Raw genomic sequence first — 20,141 nt, 5'->3', positions numbered from 1 at the left:
ATGGCATGTAAAACTGCAAGGGTTGGATGTCGATAGAGCATGGGAAGTGGTCAAGGAGCATTTACAGGAGGTTATGGCTGATTGTATACCTAGGGTCCGAGTAGTAAAACAAGTAGGGGTTAAATGGATGAATAACACAATTAAGCTTGAGCTGCAAACAAAGAAACAACTGTGGAGGGAATTTAAAGAAAGCGGTGACCTGTAGGCACACAAACGGTATAAAGTGCAGGGTAGAAGGGTAACGAGTGTGGTAAAAAAAGCAAAAGTGATTATGAAAGGAAACTAGCTATGCGAGCTAAAGAGAATACCAAACAGTTCTTTCAAAATACTGCAAAGAAAAAAAAAAAAAACTGTACGCGGCAAAATGATTTTAAGGAATGCCGATGGTAAGGAGGTCACTGAATCAGTTGATATAGTGGAATTACTGAGCAAGCACTTTGCAAGAGTATATCATCCAGGTGGCGACATTGAAAAAATGAAGGAACCGTTAGTTTATACGGGAATTGTGATGAATGAAGTGGAGGCGAATAGTCTATTACAGAACCTTAATATGAATAAATCTGTGGGATTGGATGGTATACTGGCAATGGTCTTATGTGAAGTGGCTAAAGAATTATCAGTGCCCTTGACCATGTTGTTTAATCTGAGTCTCAGATCTGGTTTAGTCCCAAAGGTGTGGAAAGAGGGGAAAATAGTTCCACTGCAAGGAGGATCCAAGAATACTGTTGCAAATTACCGACCGATCAGCATATCAGTAGTCGTTGTCAAGGTCTTGGAGAAAGTAGTCAAGGGAAAAATACAGGAATGGATTGATGAAAATGAGATACTGTACGGGGGACAGCATGGCTTTGTGAAGGGTAGATCATGCCTCAGTAACTTGCTCAAGTTTTACAACACAGTGACGGCTGAACTGGATAAGGGTAATGGGTTTACAGTGATACTGCTGGACCTGGCTAAGGCATTTGACAGGATTCCACATGGAATTCTAATCCGTAAACTACAACATATGGGAATGGATATAGGGTTGGTGAGATGGATAGGTGGGTGGTTGATGGAGAGATATCAGAGAGCAGTTTATTGAGGAGTAGAGTCCAAAAGATGGCCTGTGACTAGTGGTGTGCCGCAGGGTTTTGTTCTTGGACCACTGCTGCTTAATTTGTTCATTAATGATATAGGGAAGGATCTAAGAGGCACAGTTCATTTGTTTGCTGATGATGCAAAGTTGGGTAGGGCAATAGAGAATGCAGAAGATGTCAAAATCTTGCAGGACGACTTGGATAGATTGGAGTTCTGGGCTAAGGAGAATGGATGTCAATTTAATGTGACAAAATGTAAGGTTATGCATTTTAGGGTGAAAAGATTAGCAGCAGTATACCACATTGGTGGAACTGTACTCCAGGAGATTGATGAGGCCAGGGACTTGGGAGTGTTGGTGGATAGGGAGATGATGTTTAGGGGGCACATTGCAAAAGTGGCTAAATCAGCTCATTGACTCACTTGGTTGTTGAAAAATACTTTGACGAGCAGAGACAAGCAAGTTATTGTATCTCTATACAGAGCTTTGATAAGACATCATCTAGACTACTGTGCCCAGATTTGGTCACCTAGGTTTTTTCTTGATGGGGAGGAGGTGGAGAGGTCTATGGAATGAACCTTATGAGAACAGGTTGAAGATTTGTGGGTTGCAGAAATTAGTTGATAGGCGGAAAAGGGGACATATGATTGAGACATTCAAATTGCTAAAGGGTTTCTATAGGATTAATTCAGAGGATATTTTTGAGATCAGGACTGGTGGTGGGAGAACTAGGGGACACCTATGGAAGCTGGGAAAGAGTGTGGTTAGCAAGGGTGTTAGAGCTGGGTTCTTTACTTTTAGAGTTGTAAATGAGTGGAATAAGCTGCCCGAGTTTGTTGTGGGTGCAATGATGGTGAGTGAGTTCAAGGAAAGGTATGATAGATACTGTGAGAATGTCGTATAGTTGTGTGGACATGACGTTTAGGGCCTCCCTCCATGAGTCTAAGGACTCCCTGTAGTTGCCCATAATAATAATAATAATAATAATAATAATAATAATAATAAAATAATATTTAAAAGATATATATTTTGGTGATTACACCATATTTTTTATTATTCAGTTATACAAAATACTGAAATAATAGTTCCCGACAAGTTTTGTAAATCCTATGATTTATGAAACTTGTCGGGAACTATTATTTCAGTATTTTGTATAACTGAATAATAAAAAATGTGGTGTAATCACCAAAATATATCTTTTGAACCAAATTGCCACAGAAGTCTACGCCTGCAAAAATAATTTTTCTTTTTTAATTTCAACTTGATGTTTGCAATCACTAAACTATGGTCCGAGTCTATATCCGCTCCTTGAAAAGTTCAACACTGCTGTTATCCATCTTCTTTTAATCGTAATCATATCAATCATGTTCTTGGTTTTCTCATCATTTAATCGCCACATCCATTTTCTACACTCCTTTTGTTGGAATCTTGTGTTACAGATCATCATCTTGTGATCCACAGTAAATTCTAACAATTTTTCAGCTAGTTCATTTCTTTCTCCGAAACCATATTTTCCCATGACCCATACCCAATCATCATTATCTATTCCAACTTTGGCATTCCAATCTCCTTTAATAATTATCACATCTTGCTTTGGTATTGTTTCTATTGTCTCTGTCAAATCTTTGTAAAATAAGTCAATATCCTCATCTGTGCTGTCAGATGTGGGTGCATATATCTGAACTATTGATATGTTAAATGGTTTTGCCTGAAATCTTGCTACTATGATTCGTTCATTGACTGGTTTGTAGCCTAGTTAAGAAGGAAGCCAACTCCTGCTTCGTGTTGGTGTCATGAAGCAGGAGTTGGCTTCCTTCTTACTCCTGACCATATTACTTCGCATCCATTGATCTCTCCAGATGATGTCCATCGCATCTCTGCCAATCCTAGTATATCACACCGATATCTCTTCATTACCTCATGAAGTAAGTCTAATTTTCCTGACATCTCCAGTGTCTGCACATTCCTACTGATAACAGTTCTGTTTTCAGTTTCTATTTCCTTTTGGTATCCCACTTTTCAATCCAACCCCAATCGCTCAATTGGTATCGCGGGTCTTATTGATCAGGGCAACATCCGAGCCGGCATGTTTTACCTGTTGATCCTATAGGCATCAAATAACAATCGTGTTTTTTCTTTACAGTCAAAGCATTGACACATATGACTGTATAAATTTGCCAAAGATTTGGGAGACAGTCACCTTAAGACCAAATTAATATCTGCTTTCTCTCTCTCTCTCTCTTTTGTTCTTTTCCCCTCTCAACATAGATGGCATCTAATTAGGACTTTAGTCTTTGTGTTGTACGTTACAATTGTTCAAACTAGTGCCATTATTATACCGCATTGTTGTTGTCTCGAGTACTGTGACAAACTGTTTTTTGTGTTCTGAAGATGCTGGATAAAATACCAGCAATAAGTTAATAAATAGTTATTATTATTTTTTTTTTATCAGTCTGTGTTCTCATCTATACTGCTAAAATTAATCAACACGTACGATGAACACATAAGCCTTTCCACATGTTTATTTGTGGTTTAAGCCAATAATTGGTCGGCTAAGTCCCAAATTACCAGCCCATCCTTGCTTGTTCAGTATCCAGTGGATGCTTACTAATGGAGGAGCACCATGTGAACGTGATGACTGGACATTAGGTCATAAGCCCCAGTCAGTTCACCGCATGCCTTAAAGGCCATGTGGAGGTTTCCTCCCAATTATTTGGCTTTGACCCTTAAGTAACACCAAATATAAATAACTAACCAATAATAAACAGCAGCCGTATACAATTGGTAGCTCAGAAAACAAATATAGGGAGTAGCTAAACCAATGAACTAATAATGGTGGTTCATCTAGGCATGACAGGCATGTAGAAAGGCTTATGTGTTCATTGTACATGTTGATTAATTTTGACGGTATATATTGGAACACAGACTAATAAGTAAATAATGTATTGACTTATTGCTGATATTTCACTGGTATTATAACTAGCATCATCAGAGCACAAAAAACAGTTTGTCACACAGACTATAACAATATGGTAACAATGGGACTAGTTTGAACTGACACATGACAGGAATACATGTGAGTTGATGGAGCAACAAATCATCATGTAAAATTCACTGTACTTGTCAGGTGTATTTATTTCTATATTTTTTATATTTCACTCAGTCTATGAATTTTTTTTTTTATTCACTGATGATCAGCATCAACATTTTACATAGTTATATGTATACATAAATAATTTCTGATCATCACTGGAATTATGTCCTAAGTTCATTACATAACTTTTTTTTCTTTTTGTCAGGGACTCTTGTCTTAACAATATATATTTCGCACATTCTAATATTCTGTTGTAGATTACCAGAAATAATCCACTTCTTATAATACACAGAAGATTAATTTTTATTCAGTAATAGATGAATTTTTACTTACATTTATTCTTTCAAAATTTTAAAAACTGGAATGAAAAGGTTCCTATAGCATGAAAAACATTATCCTCAATAGGTACTATACTGCAGAAGCAAGAAAAACAAGTAGTTTTATTGTATCACTAAATACAGTATAGAGACATTTACAGTCTATGTATTATGTTTAGCAACAATTAGTGTAATTAGAGAACTGGAATGACACTTGTTAATGGTATTTTCAATACCATTAACACTAATAACACAGGGCTATTTTATTGTGCCACATCAGGTTCCCTGTGTTATAAACATGCTACATGATTTGGATTAATGATTCATGTACAGTGTTATGCTGTTCAAATAGGTTAGGAACTGATAAACAAAACCAGTTAGTTATTGGAGGGAGGGATCAACCTCGATGCTTTAAAGGGATTAGAATAGAGCGTTCACCAGATCAGTACCATGCAAACAAAAATGCATGGATAACATCTGAATATTTTAAGAATTGGCTTATGAGTTAGAACATGGAATTAAAACAGAAATAAAGAAAAAATTTACTGGTTCTTAACAATTGCTAAGGAGGCAAGTGAAAAGTTAATGTTTTACAAAACATACAGTTTACGGCTGATAATAGTGAGAAATAACAAGACCATCCCAAACTGTTTCGCTCACTATGGTTTTAAGCATTCAATCATCGTTATACTGGATATAGACAATAGTGAAAATGACGTCCCATTAGACACAAACCACATCAGAAACTAAGCATTTGCATCCATTGATGGTAGTCTTCATTACTATAATGAAAATGAAGATTTTGAGGAAGAAATTGCAGTAAAACATCAGCAGACATTAGAAGAACAAGAAAGTGATGAGGATAATGACTGTGTGTTTGAATGACTGACTACTCTGGATGCTAGAAAATTTATTACTAGATTGCAACTCTATTTCAGGTAGGAATGCAAAGATTAAATGAAATCAGCACAGGTATCTAGTGCAGATTTTGTTTAATTGCAGTCAAAAAAAGACAGGCTATGACCAATGCCAACAATATCATTAACTGCTAAGAGCAGCTTGTGTATTTAATATGTATATACCTGAAATTATTTTTATAGCACTATTTTACTTTAATTAAAGCCAACTGTAATTAAAGTAAACAATAATAAAGTAAAAAACAGTAATTTTGCTACACAATTAATGAAAAACTTGTATTTTGCCTTATATTGGGACAGCTGCTTAATTGGGCCAAATTTTTCTATTCCGTGTGTTGAAGCTTAAGTGCTGTGAGGATATCATGTTGGAGGCTTAATGGATTGTATACAGTACTCAGAAAGGATTAAAACAGAATTTAATACTTCCTATATTTCGTCTCAGTCATTGAGACTTCAGGAATTACAAAAAAACTAATGTAACATATATATATACAAATACCACACAATACTAAGCCAACCACGTGGGTGACTCTAAAGTCCTATCTAGGTGGTGTGCCCTCTATGAGCAGTTGTAGGTGGCCTGGAATGTAAGGTGGGATCTCTGATGATTATGTTTCCCAAATCTTCGGAAGTTTAATGCAACCATATTTATTTAGATTTTGGTTGATTTCTGACAGCTGCTGCGTATATTCGAAAAATAGTCTCTAATTTTTGAATTTACTGTGGTGGAGCATGGTGGTTTTTTCCCAAGAGATGCTGTGGGTTGTATCCAAGACATGGTCAGCCAGGCCTGACTGACCATAGTGTTGGTTGCAGATGTATGACTTGTGTTCTTCTAGGCAGATGGTTGCTGATCTACCTGTTTGTCCAAAGTATGCCAGCAGGAACAGGGTACTTTATAAACTCCAGGCACGGAGAGAGGAGGGGACTGATCTTTTGTAGAACAGATAAAGGTAGCAAGTTTGAAATGGGCTTAAATTGTGTGAAGGTTGTACTTTAAAATCTGGGCCATTTTTTTCCAATGTGCCACGGATGTAGGGTATGATGATCGTATTTCTAAACTCTTTTTGAAGAGATGGCCGGGGAATGGGGGAGGAACTGATTATTTTTTTAATACTATGATCGCTGTAACCACCATTGGAGAGGAAGCTGTTGTGTATGTGGTTGAGCTCAGTTGAAAGGGTGGTTCTACTGGAACAAAGATTGTGGAATCTCTTGGTTAGAGTTTTAATAATGCCATATGTTGAGCGGGGTGGTGGTGGGAGAGTAGGTGAATATATCTGCCTGTGTGCGTAGTTTTTTCTATATACAGCGAAGGAAAGTGCAGCATTAGGAAGGCATGCAACTAAGGTGTACAGGAAGGGTAAATCCAGTTTAATCCCGTTCCATCGTAAACTGGATTCTTGGATGTAGGCTGATGGGGTGACTGAGGAAGGAGTCTAATGTGTCTGGGCCATGAGGCCAAACAGAGAACACATCATCTACATATCTTAGCTAGATAGAAGGTTTGAGAGGGAGGAACCTATGGCAGTTCCCTAACTGCTTGTAAATTTTGTTCTTCCAAGAAAAATAACCAAAACTGAGGGAAAAGGAAAAGAGATCTAAGATGTCAGAAGGAAAAACGTTTTCGAAGAGTGTTAAGGTATCAATTAAGGGAATATTGGTAAACAGTGAGGAGATGTCAAAGCTTAACAATATGCCTGTGTTATTTAAGGTGAGATTTTCTATTAGGGTTTTAAAATGGGAAGTTTTTTATATAGGATGTGGTAAGTCCAGTGAAGGGCAGGGGGGTTCAAAGAGTTAGCCAGCTGTTTTGACAGTTTGTAGCAAGGTGCGTTAGTGGCATCTACTATAGGTCTTAGTGGGGAATTAGGTTTGTGGATTTTTGGTAAACCATATATTTGGGGGGGAACGGGAACAGAAAGGTTTGAGTTTTTCATAATATCCGAAGGCCAGGAAGATACTTTTTTTGAGTAACTTTTTTAATTTTTTAACTTGTGTTTTTGTGGGATCGTGTTCTAGTGGGACGTAGATAGAGCGATCTCAGAGGATAAACTCTCCATTTTTTGATTGTATTCCATGGCATTACTCTTATCCGCTCTGGTGATGACGATACTTTTGTCTTTTTGTAATTTCCTGAGATCAGCGCGTTGGCTGGATGATGAATTACTTTTTCAAATGACGACTGGGCGAGGATATTGGCGACGGCAAGTCTGATGTTATTTGCTATCTCACGCGCTAAGCGACAGACACCACATTCAATATTATACATTACATCTAGCATCAGCACTTCTTTCGGTGCAATGCCGAAATTGTGGCCAAGGCTTAGGGCATCATCGTTGAGCCTTTTGGAAGATCAATTAACCACTGTTTGGAGTGATTGAATTTGCACAGGTTGTTATACTTTTTGATATGTTTATTTTTTATTTTTTGGAATTCTTTCTATGGCATCTCATCTTCAGAAGCTTCCGCACAGAAAGAATTCCAATCCTATATAAAAAACTCTACCCATTTTAAAACCCTAATAGAAAATCTAAACTTAAATAACACAGACATATTGGTAAGCTTTGACATCTTCTCACTGTTTGCCAACATTCCCTTAATTGTTACCTTAACACTCTTAGAAAACGTTTTTCCTTTGCCATCAATTCTGGTTATTTTTCTTGGAAGAACAAAATTTACATGCTTATAAAGGGAACCGCCATGGGTTTCCCTCCTCACCCCCTCTTGCCATATTTTTATATGGAAAATTTTGAAAAACAAGTCATAGACTCAGTCCTTCTCAAACCTTATCTGGCTAAGATATGTAGATGATGTGTTCTCTATTTGGCCTCATGGCCCAAACACATTAGACTCCTTCCTCAGTCACCTCAACAGCCTACATTCAAGAATTCAGTTTACGATGGAAAGGAAAAAGAAGAATAGTTTACCCTTCCTAGACATCTTAGTTACATGCCTTCCTAATGGTACACGTTCTTTCACTGTATACAGAAAGCTTATGCACACAGGCAGATACATTCACAAACTCTCCCACCACCATCCCTCTCAACAATATGGCATTATTAAAACTCTAACCAAAAGAGCCCACAATCTTTGTTCCAGTAGAACCGCCCTTTCAAATGGGCTCAACCACACACACACACACACACACACACACACACACACACACCTTCCTTTCCAATGGCTACAGCAATTACAGAATTAAAAGAATAATCAGTCCCTCCCCCATTCCCCAGCCATCTCTTCAGAAGGACTTTAGAAATGCCATCACCATACCCTACATCCGTGGCACATCAGAAAAAATAGCCAGGTCCTTAAAAAAAACTACAGCCTCCACACAGCATATAAGCCCCAACATGAACTTACTTTCCTTATCCATTCCACCAAAAATGAGCTCCCTCCTCTTTCAGTGCCTCCTGGAGTTTATAAAGTACCCTGTTCTTGTAAGCTAGCATACTTTGGACAGACAAGTAGATCAGCAATCATCCACCTAGAAGAACACAAGTCATACATCTGCAACCATGACTATGGTCAGTCAGGCCTGGCTGACCATGTCTTGGATACAACCCACAGGACCTCTCGGGAAAAAACCACCATGCTCCACTACAGTAAATTCAAAAAAGGGAGACTATTTTTCGAATCTGCAGCAGCTCTCAGAAATCAACCAAATCTAAATAAATACGGTTGCATTAAACTTCTGAAGATTTGGGAAACATTAATCATCAGAGATCCCACATTACATTCCAGGCCAGCTAGATAAGACTTTAGAGTCACCCACATGGTTGGCTTAGTATTGTGTGGTATTTGTGTATATGTTACATTAGTTTTTTTGTAATCGCTGAAGTCTCAGTGACTGAGACAAAATATAGGAGGTATTAAATTCTGTTTTAATCCTTTCTGAGTACTGTGTACAATTCATTAAGCCTCCAACATGATATTATATTCCCAATGTAGCCCAGTTAACTGGAATCCTCTGTATTTCTACATTTAATTTGCTATCTTTAAGTAAAAATATTAAAGACCTGACAAAAGCAACTGATATCATCATGACATTCCTGATATGTATCCCAAGGAGGATACAGAATACCATGACAGAACTGTGATTTAGTTTACATCATTACTAGTTTCTTATCAACAATTTTCTTCTAAAACAATCTGTTATTTGTGAAGATTACACTACTGGCAGATCTTACGTTTCTGTCTTCTAAGGCATCACTAAATCAAACTGCATCAAATCCACATATATCTTGATCTTCCTCTGATTTTTTTTCTTCCATTCATGAGGCAAACACCTTTTTCTCAACCTTTCTTCTCCCATTCCGTTTAAGTGACAATTCCACCATAATTGTTGTGCTGACACATTGTGATAGACAAACAAAGTGAGTTCTTTTCTAATATTTTCATTTTTCACATGATTCTGCCACTGATGCCATCTGTAATTAAACCATGTAAAACTGCCATCTGAAAAAAAATTACTCATAATTTTTTTTCAGTCTCATATATGGTTTCTTGTCTTTGCTCAATTTTATTTCTAACTAAATCATAAGATCAGTAACTTAATGTATAATGTGCAAATTTAGTGTTCAGGCTAATTCACCTGTTATAAATATATTTAAATGAATTTAATCATATCATTTTCACATATTCTTTTATCTACTTACATCTTTAATTTACTACATTCACTAAAAACTGGAACCTGAATATTATTATTGTTACGGGCAACTCCAAAGAGTCCTTAGACTCATCGAGGGAGGCCCTAATCATGTCCAGAACAACTATTCAGCATCCACACAGTATCTATCATACTTTGCTTTGAACTCACTCACAATCCAATCATGGCACCCACAACAGACTCTGGCAGCTCATTCCACTCATTCACCACTCTCCAAGCAAAAAATCTAGTTCTAACACCCTTGCTAACCACACTCTTGTCCGGTTTCCATGGATGGTCCCTAGTTCTCTCACCACCCAGACCTGTTCTGAAAAATTTCCTCTGAATTAATCCTGCAAAAACCCTTCAGTAATTTGAATGTCTCAATTATATCAACCCTCTTCCACCTATCAACCAATTTCTGCAAATAGCTGAAACATTTTTTATGTTAATGAAAAATGCTAACTGTATTCATTAATTTATCAAAATATTCATTTTTTGAGGAATCGGAGGCAGAAAAACTGCAAACAGAAATACTTATTTGTACAAAATAAAAAGACATAAGTTTATCGTTAAACAAATTTGTTAGAATGTAAATCACTTTAGCCAACTATTTCTATTGGTTAATATTTGCCCACTAGCTGTATTAGTGTCAATATTAGTAGTGTAATTATACAAATTATTAAGTTTAATAATAATAAGCAGATATTTTTAACGAAGTAGTAGTAAATCAAAATTTGACCATAATACTATACAAATTCTAATGGCAAAAAACAGGCACTGTATGCAAAATCCACAAAGGCTGATTGGAGAAATTTATTTTGCTGTTGAGCACTTAATATAATTCCAATGAAAAGTGAATAAACCATTTTCCAAATGTTTAACAAGATAAATCAGGAATTATTATTTTTTGTTTGTTTGTTGATATATTTCGATATACGCTTGCTGATGGTGCATTACAGTTCAGCACATTTCTATAATAAAAAAAAAAAACAGACATTAGTATAATATATATATATATATATATATATATATATATATATACTGCAAATTTTTCTGAAGGCAATTCATGAATGATAGAGGCAACACACTGAGAGTACACCCAGTTGTATATTGAGAAAGTGCTGATATACAGCACTTTCCTGCAACACTGATGTGTGATATAACTAATGATCCAAACATCATTTTTCTCAAGCTCCTTAGATATTATAATAAATCTTTAGATATGATACAAAAATTAGACATGAAATATAGAACTTTATATCTGAAATATCAATAGATGAAATTTTTCATTTTATGGAAGCTGGAGAAAGGACAAGAGGGCATCCTTGGTAGTTGAGAAATGAATGCTATCAAGAAGGGAGTGCAATGCCACTGGATGTTGTATGTGCAAGTAGCATGAAAAAATTCAAGAACAAGTATGACAGGTAGTATGTGGACTTCCTCGATGAGTCCCTGACTCATCGAGAAAGTCCACTTACTACCTGTCTTTCTCTTAATAATAATATGTATGTCAGCTTCCATCCTGTAAACATTTTTGATTCTTTCAAGAATCAAAAATGTTTCTTTCTAAAATATAACAAAGACATAAGTAATATATATATATATATATTTTTTTTTTAAAACACAAAATCCAAAATAAAAGCGAAATAAATCTTAAAATTACCTGCTGGAGAACAAAGACCAGGCAGTTCAACTAAAACTTCAAGGGCAGCAGCTATCATATGAGCAGATTTTTCTGTTACTCGTTTTGAACAAGGGGAACCTTGGGTCATTATGGCTCCTGTAGTGGTGGCAAGAGTAGGACTAAGCTGAGGCAACTGGCGAACAAGCAAGCATAAGCAATCTTCCAGAAGAGCAAACACTACTGATTTCTCTGGAGTGATTACTCCACTTTCTCCTCCTTCTCCTAAAGAAGCAAGTTCCTTATCAACATCTTTAGGTTCCTGATTAGCTGGTGCAAGTTCTACAAAATTAAAGTTATTTTTGTGAAAAATATAGAAAATGAAAATTATAAAAGTACTCAAAAATACACTAATTTTTAAAATAGAAGCTTTTATCTGGACTAAAATTCTATAAAAATTTGATTACCTTAAAATCATTAATAAATTTCTAAAAGCATATATTATAAATTAAAGATGCCAAAAAATTATATTCTTGGTTTTCATCCTTGATCCAAGTGTAAGCGAAGTTTGCTCATGAAGTATCTTCATGATTGGGCTGCTTGAATATAGGAGCTAATGACCCCGAATCAATTGCCTTAGTATCTTGTAATGCAAGGTACAAATCCTTATGATGGGAAGGGCCACTACCCAGAAGAGATACCAAGTCGTTATAAGCAGCGCTTCCCAAACTGTGGGCCGCGGCCCCCTTGGGGGACGTAGGTTTTGTTTAGGGGGGCCGTGAAATAATGAAAACAAATTTAAAATGTTTTAAGACTAAGTAGATTTTTTTTATTTTAAAAGAAAGGTATTTAACTTTTATTATTTATTATTTCTTTTTTGTTATTTTTTATATTTTAATGGAAAAATTCACACATTGGTGTTGGTTCACAAACTTTGCTTCCTGCGTATTTCGGTGCTTAATGAATGTTAGTAAATATTGCTTATTCATATGTTTCATTTCAAAGCAGTGGTTAATTGTATTTACTTTGAATGCTCTCCAGGGAAGCTCCAAATCTTCCTGTCCCTTTCATCATGCGTTTGTAATCAGGGACTGTTGATATTGACTTTATATACATATCAAAACTCGTTTTATATTATCACTGTCATCCGAGCTAGTTTTCTGTTACCAATAAAAGTTTCACATATACTTCACAGATGAAAAAAAAGCTTAAACAAGTTCATGTGGGGAGATAGTAATTCTCTTGCAGTGGTAAACAACACCCTCCTTAACAGCCACTATACTGCAGAGGCAATAAAAACAAGTACTTTTATTATGCCAGTGAATAAGGTATGAGGAGTCTGTGTAATATATTTCTCAACAAATAGTGCAATTAGAGACAAATGGGATAAAAACACACTAATTAATGAATCATATGTCCTCTCATACAGAAACTATGCTATATAGACTGAAACAAAACCATATGTTGCATGGGCAAACACAGTATCTAACTAAAAACTATTGTTATTAATTAGACGTGTGCGAGTTCGATTTCCCAAGGCAGCAATAAAATTCAACCGAACGTGTTAAAATTCGTAAAAGTGTTAAAACTAAGTAATATATATATATATATAATGAATGTTATGGCAGTTTCACATATGGAATTCGGTTGAAGAAAGTTAGCATTTCAACTCAATTGTCAGCTATGCTTTTATCTTTCGGTTGCGCGATCTTTTGTTAATACCGCACCAATCATATGCACGTTTTAATAACCTGCCTTTGTTGTCTGTTTCGCGTTAGGCTTAATTACTGTAAAGGGAGAAAAGTCACAAAAGAGAAAAATGTTCCTTGTCCTGGGATTCCCTTATTCAGGTAATATTCACTAATTTCATGTGTTATCAGTCTGTGGTGTGCCAGTATTAGTAAGTGGTGATATTATTTGATCTATTCTACGTTAAAAAATTTAACCCTGAGATGGATAAGTGGCTGATAAAAAATAAAAACAAATTCCCGCGAACAATCAGAAACAGACTCAAAAAAAAAAAAAAAAAAAAAAAAAGGGACAGTATTTCATATTTTACCAGAACAGCCCGCATCGTCATCAGAACCAAATGGTAAGAGGCAAAAAATGTAATATATGCATTTGATTTTTGCAATATTCGCTGTGTATGTTTTGTATTGAATATAAATACAATAAATATTATAATAATATATCTCTCTATTACGATTTTTTTTCGAGGGAGGGCCGTGAAATATTTTAATTTTTGCAAAGGGGGCCCTGACATCCAGAAGTTTGGGAAGCATATAAGGACTGGCTTAAAGGGGCGAAGAAAGAATGCTTTTTATCTTCCCCGTTATCTGTAGAGGACAGTGTAAGGATAAGGTGCTATTGATTCATAAAGGTCTGATCATGGCAGGAGGGTAACAGCAATAGCCGAGCCTCAGTTAGAGCTTCATTGGCTACAGCATTGCCATCGATTACCCTCCCAGGGTTTTTTGAACTTTTCACCTACTGGAGTAATGCAGAAGTCATATTTCCATATACAAATAGCCAAAAGGTGTCGTAACTTATTACTAAAATACTCTGGATTGGAGAAAGATGTTGAAAGTTTTTTCACTTGGTTATACTATAAATTAAAGATGCCAAGAAATTATATTCTTGGTTACATTCTTTATCCAAGTGTAAGCAAACAAAGTTTGCACGTGAAGTATCTTAATGACTGGGTTAGTTGTATATATGGGCTAATAACCTCACATCAATTGCTTTAGTGAAAAAACTTTAAACATCTATCTTCAATCCAGAGTATTTTAGTAATAAGGTGCGACCTCTTAATAACTTGTATATTGGAAATATATGACCTGCATTACCTCAACCTTGGACCTCAATAAAGGTCGAAACCGGTCTGGGTAATGGCCTTTGCCATAATGCATAGTATCATAGATGTCCATAAGGATATGTACCTTGCATTATGGGATACTAAGGCAACTGATGTGAGGTCATTAGCCCCTATATACAAGTAACCCAGTTGTGCAGATACTTCATGTGCAAACTTTGTTTGCTTACACTTGGATAAAGGATTAAACCAAGAATATAATTTCTTGGCATCTTTAATTTATAACCAAGTGAAAACATTTTCAACATATTGTTAAACCTTGATAAGTGGGAATCCTAAAGAATTCCACATCTATCATCGTTTAACAGATAGAAAAATAAGATACAAAATTTTATGTAGGAAAATGCTTGCTTCTAAGTATTGTGCTATATACATGTGATATAATATAAAATTATGTTAGCATAAAGAAAAGAGACTGTAAGTTGTTAGAGGAAATAATAATTTTTTGATTGTGCAAGGCCTTTAATAATGTATAAATTGAACAAAAATTTACTAAAATTTGTAATACTTGTCTGAGGAATGACTTACATAAAATATTGTGAACAAAAGTTCAAAGAAGGAGAGGTGGTCTCAGGCAGTCGCATGCTCATAGCACGTGGCAGAGCGTGGGCAGAAGAAAATCGGAAACAAACAGTATGAAGCGAGACCCACGTGGGTGAAGTGCTACGTATTGGGTGAGTTACGAAGGTTACAGTGATTACCGGTACGGGAGATAGAAATAAAAGGGTTAGGAACCCCCCCCCCCCCTCTCTCGGGTAAATTTTTTCTTCCCTTGGCTGGTGGTTGGAGGTCGTCTGGCAGATAGGAAGTTGCACGAAGGAGCGGCTCTGTCCCAAAGTGCTCGGACAAGGAACAGCGGTAAGCTATTTTCAGAGTCCGGTGAGCGATAGCAGGAAATGCCATCCAAGTGCTGGCGATGTTATAAGCTCTTGATCGTATGATGAAGAAGTATATCTCCCCTTGTGTATCCACAGTCCTTGGAAAAACTCAGCGTCTAGGTAGCAGAATCGTGAAGGAGAAATCGCCCAATGCCACAGCTATGCCTGGAACAAGTCAGTCATGCCAGAATCGTGTGAAATCACAGAATGATCGGAGAATCCAAGGTACCTCATCGTCTAAGTGAACAAGAAGGAGGATCAACCGAAGGAAGGCAGTCCAAATTGAAGGAACAAGTATGAAAAGCCTTAGTGTATGATAACGTTAAAATTTCCTTTGTCTATGCTATGTGTGTAACTTACAATGGTGTTAAGTAAAGTGAAATTAAGAGACATTAAGGATCGAGGACATAGATTTATTTAGAGCAGGACTGTAGCATGTTAACACTAGAACGAACAGTGAGTTAGCTCATATACAGGTTAATTTAATGTGTATGCTTCAGAGAAAGCTGAGATGAATTAGTCTGAGTAATGAGATATATAACGAATGTTTAATGAAAAAAATATTACTCTAGAATAACCATCTTTGCGAATGATTTATTAGGAATGCTGTTTTTGATACTCTTGTTTCATTAAGGATACATGCAATCTTAACTGATTAGTATTGGAATTTAGTATGAATGTTAATTGTATTGTAAATGTGTTAATATGCTTAATAAACTTTGCAATTTTTAAACCTAAGTGTCTGAATTCTAGAATCCGATGCACCACTTGTAAAAGGTTTGAATCTGAGCGGGTGGGAAGAATAGGTTATATTGCAGGTCTTGACTGCAAATCAATAGTCACTTGTGTACATCTTGAAATCAATTCTTGGTTAAGATAGCTTTACTTGATCTAACTGTTTTAGGTGGTGCAGCAAAAAAAATAAATATTCCTAGAGCTCTATGAGAAGATGGATTTCAAGACCTTTGCCACTTAGGTTTTGGCTCGCTCCTGAGGCAATCCCTTTGTGCCTTTGTGACTCTGTAGGGAAGATCGGAAGTATAGAACACAAAATTAACAGTCTAAGAGATTGGGACACAACAATATCATATTGTTCAAAAATTCGCTATAACGGAAGATATTTCTGATTATAAATGCCATGCATGCAAAAAATATTGGATTTACTCATGACTTATTTTTCACGGTATTAACAACACCACAAACACTTTTATCAACAAAGATGTTTTATTAACGCTAATATTTCGCTGATTTTCAACTCAGCATCATCAGAGCACAACACACATGTAAACGCGACAGTGAGTGAGTGAAACAATATAATTGCAAAAGACAAAAGATCTAAAGTCCTATTTTTGGCACCCTCTAATGGAAAAAAAAAAAAAAAAAAAAAACAGCAGTTATCCAGGAGTTTTTTGACTGATTTTGATTGCTGACTCAAAAAATAATCTTTCAGATCTATAACGATTCCTAAATAGCACATTCGTTTTCCTCCATCTAATCCTGTGTGAAGGAGTGTCCAAAGCGTGGTCTGCCAGTCCCGACTTGCCATAGTAATAGTAGCGAAGGTATCTTTCATGTTCTTCCAGGCGGATGTTCACTGATCTTCCTGTTTGCCCATAATAGGCCAAGTCACAGTCACATGGAACTTCATACTCATACATGGAACTCCTGGGTGTGCTAAAGGGTGAAGTTTATCCTTTGGCGAGCAGATCAGAGTTGCCAGCTTGACATGAGGTTTGAAGGTGGTGCGAAGGCCATGTTTCAACAATACTTTGGCTATCTTTTCCGATGTACCTCTGATATAGGGAATAGAAATGGTCATGTTGTATTCTTGTGTATTAGGGGAGGACAGAGTGATGGGCCTATGTAGTATTTTATCTATTTTGTAGGGATTGTAGCCGTTGGCTAAGAACGTATGGCGCAGGTACTGGAGTTCAGTGGTCAGAGCTGTATCATTAGAACAAATGGCTCTGGCTCTGTGTGTAAGTGTTTTTAAAATGCCGTACTGTTGGACTGGATGATGATGTGATTGTTTATGTAGGTATCTTCCTGTGTGTGTGGGCTTTCTGTAAATAAAAAAAGATAGTGATCCATCTGAAAGGCGGGTGACTAATGTGTCAAGAAATGGTAAACAGTTATTTGATTCTTTTTCTACTGTGAAGTGAATTTTGGGGTGTTGGCTGTTTAGGTAGGTGACAAAAGCATCCAAAGTGTCTTGTCCATGGGGCCAGATGGCAAACACATCATCTACATAGCGCAACCACACTTGTGGCTTGTATGTAGCTGTGGTAAGTACTTTGTTTTCAAAGTATTCCATGTAAAAATTTGCTAACGGGGGAGAGAGGGGGGAACCCATAGCTGTACCATTAATCTGTTTGTAGAATTCCCCCCCCCCCATGTAAAGTAACCTGCATTCATGGTAAATTGAAATAATTCAAAAATATCTGGGGGAAATTTAGACTTGATTAAATCAAGAGTGTCTATAAGTGGTACATTGGTAAATAGGGAGGTGACATCGAAACTAACCATTATGTCTGAATTTTTTAGGATTAGATTTTTAACCAGTTTTTTGAAATGGATTGAATTTTTTACAAAAGTAGAGGAGTTGCCAGTAAGAGGGGCAAGCGACTTAGCTAAATGCCGGGCCAGTTTATATGTGGGACTATCTATGCTATCAACTATGGGGCGAAGGGGAATATTAGTTTTGTGGATTTTTGGTAATCCATAAATACGGGGTGTTTTAACATGAATTGGTTTTATTTTCCTGATGATTTCTTTGGGCCATGATGTCACTTTTTTCAGTAATTTTCGGACTTTTTTTCTTTTGCGACATCGTAGGGTCTCGATGTATAATTTGATATGTGGAACTGTCACATATGAGATCTTGCATTTTTCTGTTATACTCTTATTTATTCATGATAACTGTTGCATTTCCTTTATCGGCTTTTGTAATAATAATATTTTTATTATTATATAACTTTTTTAGGCAGTTATTTGCTTACGTGGCATATTGCTTTTTGGAGGCTTAGCCTTGTTTATAATACTTGTTATGTCTAGTCGCACGTTATTGGCCATTGCTGGCGAAAGATCGTGGATACCCCGTTCTACTTTCATCATAATTTCGAGTTTAGGAATTTGTTTGGGCGCGACGGCAAAGTTATGTCCTAAACTGAGAGCGTTCTTGGCTTCTTCAGTGAGTGTTTCCGACGATAGGTTTACGACCACGTAGTCTCATCGAAGTTGCGGCCGGGACTTCATATGTTATGACGAAATTATGATGAAAGTAGAACGGGGTATCCACGATCTTCCACCAGCAATGGCCAATAACGTGTGACTAGACATAGCAAGTATTATAAACTAGGCTAAGCCTCCAAAAAGCAATATGCCACGTAAGCAAATAACTGCCCTAAAAAAGTTATATAATAATAAAAATATTATTATTACAAAAGCCGATTAAGGAAATGCAACAGTTATCATGAATAAAGACGAGTATAACAGAAAAATGCAAGATCTCATATGTGACAGTTCCACATATCAAATTATACATCGAGACCCTTCGATGTCGCAAAAGAAAAAAAGTTCGAAAATTACTGAAAAGAGTGACATCATGGCCCAAAGAAATCATCAGGAAAATAAAACCAATTCATGTTAAAACACCCCGTATTTATGGATTACCAAAAATCCACAAAACCAATATTCCCCTTCGCCCCATAGTTGATAGCATAGATAGTCCCACATATAAACTGGCCCGGCATTTAGCTAAGTCGCTTAACCCTCTTACTGGCAACTCCTCTACTTTTGTAAAAAATTCAATTCATTTCAAAACACCGGTTAAAAATCTAATCCTAAAAAATTCAGACATAATGGTTAGTTTCGATGTCACCTCCCTATTTACCAATGTACCACTTATAGACACACTTGATTTAATCAAGTCTAAATTTCCCCCAGATATTTTTGAATTATTTCAATTTACCATGAATGCAGGTTACTTTACATGGGGGGTGGGGAGTTCTACAAACAGATTAATGGTACTGCTATGGGTTCCCCCCCTCTCTCCCCCCCATTAGCAAATTTTTACATGGAACATTTTGAAAACAAAGTACTTGCCACAGCTACATACAAGCCACAAGTGTGGTTGCGCTATGTAGATGATGTGTTTGCCATCTGGCCCCATGCTTTTGTCACCTACCTAAACAGCCAACACCCCAAAATTCACTTCACAGTAGAAAAAGAATCAAATAACTGTTTACCATTTCTTGACACATTAGTCACCCGCCTTTCAGATGGATCACTATCTTTTTTTATTTACAGAAAGCCCACACACACAGGAAGATACCTACATAAACAATCACATCATCATCCAGTCCAACAGTACGGCATTTTAAAAACACTTACACACAGAGCCAGAGCCATTTGTTCTAACGATACAGCTCTGACCACTGAACTCCAGTACCTGCGCCATACGTTCTTAGCCAACGGCTACAATCCCTACAAAATAGATAAAATACTACATAGGCCCATCACTCTGCCCTCCCCTAATACACAAGAATACAACATGACCATTTCTATTCCCTATATCAGAGGTACATCGGAAAAGATAGCCAAAGTATTGTTGAAACATGGCCTTCGCACCACCTTCAAACCACATGTCAAGCTGGCAACTCTGATCTGCTCGCCAAAGGATAAACTTCACCCTTTAGCACACCCAGGAGTTCC

The 20,141-nt window shown here is 36.6% G+C and overlaps 1 protein-coding gene across 4 annotated transcripts in view; it reads right to left on the bottom strand.

The window, feature by feature from the left end:
• The window catches only part of LOC150095098 (HEAT repeat-containing protein 5B), a 665,516-nt gene that overhangs the window by 69,104 nt on the left and 576,271 nt on the right, over window positions 1–20,141 (bottom strand). For 3 of the 4 annotated variants that reach the window (XM_090410861.1, XM_090410863.1, XM_090410862.1), the window contains one exon: window positions 11,721–12,020. In XM_090410861.1, the coding sequence (XP_090266987.1) occupies window positions 11,721–12,020 (300 nt within the window). Of the gene's footprint in view, window positions 1–10,976; window positions 11,029–11,720; window positions 12,021–20,141 lie in introns of those variants that run through there. The other variant, XM_090410864.1, reaches the window with a different exon arrangement.

The sequence above is a fragment of the Typopeltis vanoorti genome, chromosome 21 (genome assembly GCF_054136105.1).
Source record: "Typopeltis vanoorti isolate ZY-2024b chromosome 21, IOZ_Tvanoo_1.0, whole genome shotgun sequence".
Taxonomy (NCBI): Eukaryota; Metazoa; Arthropoda; class Arachnida; order Uropygi; family Thelyphonidae; genus Typopeltis; species Typopeltis vanoorti.
Note: the sequence above shows the minus strand (reverse complement) of the source record. Positions and strands in the feature narration are given on the sequence as shown.